General features: G+C 42.4%; 1 protein-coding gene across 1 annotated transcript in view; it reads left to right on the top strand.

Annotated features, from left to right (window-relative positions):
• The first annotated feature begins 1,543 nt into the window (after positions 1-1,543).
• PPEF1 (protein phosphatase with EF-hand domain 1) overlaps positions 1,544-6,000 on the top strand; it is a 32,663-nt gene continuing 28,206 nt past the window's right edge. Inside the window, exons 1-2 of the mRNA XM_026055376.1 lie at positions 1,544-1,694; positions 4,088-4,153. Of these exons, the coding sequence (XP_025911161.1) occupies positions 1,544-1,694; positions 4,088-4,153 (217 nt within the window). The remainder of the gene's footprint in view (positions 1,695-4,087; positions 4,154-6,000) is intronic.

Genomic DNA, 6,000 nt, shown 5'->3' with positions numbered 1-6,000 from the left:
TTGGTAGACCAAATTCAGCATTGGTGTCAAAATTTGAGCTCTTGTATTTCATAGTCAGGGTCCCTTTCACCCCCTTAGCTGACTGCAGCTGCAACAACCCCTTTTCTGCAGAGTGGATCATTTAGCTGGTGAATGTTTTTGACTCACCTCTAGATTCCCAACCTTGACAATCCCGTCTCTGGCAACAAGATTGTTTTGAAGAGTTGCCCCTCTACCTCTGCTCACCTGGCTATTATGTTCTAATGCCTGGGTTCTCCTCTCCAGCATATTTTGCTCTCTCTCCTGCTTGATTCCCTCAGCAATGCATGAAAGAGAATCCATCATAAACCCATGTTATACCATGTGTTTCTCCATTCTCTGCAGTCCTCATATCCAAAGAAAGCAATTCCAAGTCAAGGCTGTGAGTCACAGAAAATTAAAAAATTAATAGCAAGAAGACATCAAAACAAAGCCTCTGGCATTAGAAGGATCCATCCATCGATCTATTCTATCTTTATGGGGAAACCTGTCCCCATCTCACAACCACTCCAACCATATGTACATTCTAACACATGCTATTGGAGGAGATCATAACTACCTGATTGCAAATATGGTTGAGAAAGGGGCTAGAAGGGAAAAGAGGAATGTTGAAACAACTTGCAAGGGAAGTAGCATAACTGTGGAAATCCCATCCAAACAAAAATAAAGGGAGCAACCTTTCATTCATTGTTTATCAACGGTAAGAAACAAAAGGAATGAGGAGAGAATGATAAGTTAAAGCCTAGTGGCTCTCTTCTGTATGGCCTCCATATCTGCAGGCTTGACCTAGCTTACACTTTTCTGCCAGTAGCACAGCTCATCTAATTTTTAAAAAATATGCTGTGCTTGAAAGGATGGCTCTGTGCCCAAAGGACCTGCAGCCTGATTTCATTAAAAGTCAGCTATAAATCTTTACAAGATTTCCATTTATTCCTGAGGCAGCCCAGTCTTTATGTGACGGATAAACTGAAAGCATGATTGATTTTGGGCAGCACCTATTAAATCCAGATCAAATGGTACTTGTTCATCATTTCTGTAAATCAGGCTCTTGACAGCTCAGGTCTCGAAACCTAAGTTTCTGAATACTTGTGGCAGGTTAGGCTTCGGTGACTCCTATCCAGAAAAAGAACAGCATATGCCACTGCTGCTTAGCTTGGTGCATGTCTCTTGACATAGTTGGAATGATGTTTTATTTTGCATCACTGGATGGGCTTTGTACTCAGTGCCTATCCATCACAAAATTGCCTTTTTGCTGAACTGAGAGAAATACAGCAATTTCTGAGAGTTATTTCTGGAAATGGGACTGGTCACTGGCCTGTAGATACTGAATTATTGCCTGTTTTTAAATGAACATGACACTTCTCTCTTCAGCGGTCTGGTAGCCAGAATGCTAACACAGCTTTATGTCCCAGATTCTCATACAACTAGCTACTGTGCATCTCTGAAGCCTTTTCTGATACTTTGGTAAATGAATATAGTGTTTAAAATACTTGTTTTTCAGCCTTCTTTCCAATGGTGGGTCTTCATGGTCATTGCCTGGTGTTTTCCTGTGAGTTGGCTCAAGAAGGCAGGGCTTGGCACTGGGCAGGAGGTGGCTGGAACTGATGTACCTGGAGAGGATGGGACTTCTCCCTTTGGAGCTGCTCAGTTAGGAGCGGGGAAGAGTCCTTGCCCGGGTGAGGTACTGGCCCTTTCCGCCGTGGGTTGTTCCAGTTGTTCGTGATTCTCTAGTCAGACCAGAAGGGCAATAAGTGAATTTGCCTGGCCTGGGTGGAGCCTCTGCTGGAGTCTTTGCTGGATGTGGCTGTTCTGAAGTCTGGAAATGCAGGCTGGCTGCGAGTGTTAGTTAGTTGGCCGTACCCACCTGAGAAACCTTCAGGAAATTGGATAGGAGTTTGAATGTTAGCTGTGTTTGCAGCAGGATGCAGACATTCAGGACTGAAGATGATGATTATTCCCCTGGATAGCTCTTTGATGGCCAGATTTGGCATCTTTAACAGAGATTTAATGATAGCAGATACTTGTACAAATTCCTCCAAGTTTTGAGTGTATGTTTCAGGCTTCTTTTACTACTATTGCCATAAAATTTCTGTTCCCGTGTCTCTTATCTTTTTTATTTCTTGGCTCAGGGAGGTGCTAGAAGTCCAAGAATTAGTACAGAAGTGGAGGGAAGAATGGGGATGTTTGGGGGAAAAGCTTAAATGGTTGAAAGTGGTGTACGAGAAAGATTCACATCCCTGATCCTTGAACCAGCGACTGCCTGTGTTTGCCCGGCTCAGAGGGAGTTCTGGGAGCCGCCGTGGTTCTGTTTGTCTGTCTTGTTGCCCGGACACTGGGCATAGACAGACCTGCGCCTTTGTAAGGAAGGTCTGCCTAAAGTTGGGCTTAGATTGTGAGCTCTGTTTTGCTCTTAGGTTATCATCTGCGGGCTAGGACCAAGTTGTGACTGGTGGGTGTGAGAAAGACTAATGAAGACTCAAGATTCTCCTAGGAATGCAAGTGAGGAGATGGTATTCAGGATAATAATGGTTGTTTGGAGAGAAAAGTTGAGCTATTGGCAATACCAGTGCTGTATTAGATGTTATCAAAGCCATTGTTTTGATCAAAATAATGTAACAGCGCTTGTTTGGTGTTCAGTGGTAACTCCTTTAGAGGAAAGAACAGCAGAGTACGTTGTGGGGAAAAATTAAAATCCTTCCTTCCTGAAATAAATATTGACTTAGAAACTGGCAGTCCCCACACAAGTGTAGGATACCCTTGTGTTGTGGGACCCTGAAAATAGTCCAATAAACGCATTCTAACTTTTGATCTTGAAAATAGGCTAGTTACACATTTGTTTCTTTTTTCCTGTCTTTTATCTTCCTGTTATTTTTATGCTTGCTAGTGTAAAACAAAAGCAAAAAGAATAGTAGTTAAGCACTCATTTTATGGTGATGAATTTCTTTTGTGTTAAATTCAATTAAAAGATAAGGAATATAATAAATGCAGTAATTTAGACATGTTAGACATGCTAGAGAGAAACAGCAGGGGAGGGAGAGAGTGGGGTCAGTGTGTTCCTGTAAGAAGTCTTCAGCTAAAACAAAACTCAACCTCTCTAAAAGCATCAGTGACTTTTTTGTTACTTAGAAATTAACCTGTTTCGTGTCTCAGTGGAATTTTATTCATTTGAACTTGGTATTGCAAATTAGCAAATGATATGAATTAGCAAATGCTAGGGGAAAGGCCACATTACAAAATGTACTGTGTTCATTTATTTAACAAAACCAAATCTTTTATTTAGAATGCTTCAGGAGAAGTACAAGAGAAAGTTGGATGTTTATTTAAGGTGAAATCTAATGAAACACGTAGCTATGGCACTGTCTCTCCTTGTAAATTTTGCAGTGGTTACGATTTTATTGTGCATAAATCTGTGGTCGAGATTTCTGTTCATCTAGCATGTGTGAGAAAACTTCTCTCTGTAAACAAACTGATAAACAGAATTAGGACACTGAGGGATAAAGTGATAGATGGGCTGATGAGGCACCTTTTCAAATGGACAGGGTGTGAGGAGGCCTGGGGTTTGGTCTTGTTTAGCAGTAATATCAGTAATTTAGAGTCCTTAAAATTCTGCAGTCCCCATTTTGAAATCAGAAGGATAAAGAGTAACATTCCTTTGTAGTCTCTTGTCCCTACTAGTAAGACTTTAAATAGCCATGCTTTCAGTTAAGAAATCACTGGTGCACATTAGCTTTCAGCTAGCATGTAGGAAGGAAACTGTATTCATTACTGAGTTCATCTGTCTTGAATGCAAGTTGATGGTGATGAGATCTGAAAAATAAACCCAGTATGATTTCCAGGTTCCAAGTCCAGTTTGTGTAGGATGTGCTGTACAGTAATTCGTAATGAGCTGCAGGTACTTTAGATGCCGTGTGGTCAATTACTTTTTTTCCCCCCCTCCCTCTCCTCTTGCTCTTAGGACTGGTAGCAAGGGCGCAGGTGATACACTCCTCGTGCTGAAGGAACAACACAGGAAATGCTAACAGTTGAGAGAAACATGTTTCCTATCAGGAGCAATTAAACTGATGGACAGTCTGCACTGGAGCCATGGGATGTAAAACTTCTGTACCTGACAGGGCGGCAAAAAAATCAGAGTGTGGTAAGTGCTGCCTTTGTCTTCACACTCAGTGGTGGTTTTCTCTATAAAACCAGAAGAGGTAACATTTCCCCCCAGTCCAGTTGTCAAATACTTTTTCAGATAAAACTATTTTCTAAATGTCTTCTTTTTAAATGAGTGCATAGCTTTTAGGTGCTTTCAGGAGGCACCTGTAGAGCACCTGTAATATCTGCAGATTGGGTGGGAAAAGACTTGGATCACCCGGGACAGAAGCTGAATTTCAGATGCATGTGCGCTTTCTCTCTCTCTCTCTCTCACTGGTACAGTGTATGGGATAATGTATTGAGAGGGACCCTCTGTGGCCTTTCATAAGGGTTCCTGGGCAAACTGCCCCAGTTTCCCTCCTGCTGGGTGACCCTGATTATGAAGCAACTGTAATAAAACAGAGCTCCTACAATGACTTTCAGAATCAATTTTCTGCCATACAAAGTGGTTGGCCTGAAATTCTCCTTGATGGTCACTGAAACTGTCAGTTGAAAGTCTCTGCGGGACCTGGATGAAAGTTCAATTAAAAATTAATGTGTCAGCCCCTTGCTTTTAAACATATCACACTCCAGTATAAACACATCTGGGCTTTGCACAGGCACGTGAGGACAAGAATTTGTTAGAAGAAGTTTGTTCAGACCTTTCCAGGTCTTGTTCGAGATTTATCGTTACAGCAAAATTCACAGATCTGTCGGGAGCCATTATACTAGGCACTGTGTGTTGTCTTAAGAGATTATTACAGTGAATAACCATGGGTGAAAAGGAAGCCTATTTCTGGCTACAGAGTCAAAGAACCAGAACACAAGTGCCAGGAAACCAATGACTGTAAGAAGCAGGACAACTTAGTCATGGCTGTGGGGATCCGAGCTGACTGGTTTAAGGTTGGGCTCTTAGCTCTGTCTACCCTACTTGGCAGCCACAGCATCATTGATGCTGTATAATAGCAGTAGAGCTAGAATGGAAATTTCTGGAGACCCAGACCCACCTATAACTGAGAAGTGGTCCTTCCTCTTCAGTTTTGCATGCTGTGCGTGAGTGTGCCCTGCAAGGCCTCAGAGATGAGTCACTTGGGAACATTCCTGAGGGTGCAAAAGCCCAGAGAGGGTGTGAGGAGCTGAACTCTCTCAGTCTACAGCATGCACCATCGCTACGCCCTGGTGTGGAGCCAGGCTTCACTATCCCAAAGCTAGCTTATAATTTTGTGTGCTTGTTTGATAATGCTTTGTCCTCTCCAGCTTCTGGGTGCTAGTCTTTGTGCTCTCCAGCATCAGTCAAATTATGCAGAACCGTCATTCTGTCTACAGTCTCAGGCTGTACATCCCTCTGATGCATTAACGACATGAATTTTACAGGTGCTTGACCTTCCACAACTGATAACACTTTCTTTTACACAAGCACTTTAGCCTAGTGTGAAAATCATGTTCTGTCGGATTTATTACTGAGAGTAACAGTGCTGTAATAAGTATATAGTTAAAAAAAATGACAGGAATATTCTGTTAGAGTTGCAGCGTTAAGCGTAGTTGTTAATAAATATATCTGCCTTGTGTGATTTCAGTGGCACTGTGCTGTGTTATGTGCCCAGGACCAGACCACTAAACAACCCAGAAGGGTTGAAAGCAACATTTTTTGCTGTTGACTCAGGGAAGTTTCATGGTTCTGACACTGGAAATCCATTTCTGTGCTGGTGGCTATGCTCTGCCCCCAGGGTACTCTTCTAAGCAGAGGAGTTGATGCCAACTTTACTGTGATGTGTCAGGCTGTTAAGTGTGTGTGAGGGGGAATTCCAGAAAGGACAGAAAATAAAAGAGACATCCCAGAAGTTTATGCAGGAAGGGTGTTCTTGG

Source organism: Apteryx rowi, unplaced genomic scaffold (genome assembly GCF_003343035.1).
Source record: "Apteryx rowi isolate R43461 unplaced genomic scaffold, aptRow1 scaffold_996, whole genome shotgun sequence".
Classification (NCBI taxonomy): Eukaryota; Metazoa; Chordata; class Aves; order Apterygiformes; family Apterygidae; genus Apteryx; species Apteryx rowi.
This window is presented reverse-complemented; position numbering and strand designations above follow the sequence as displayed.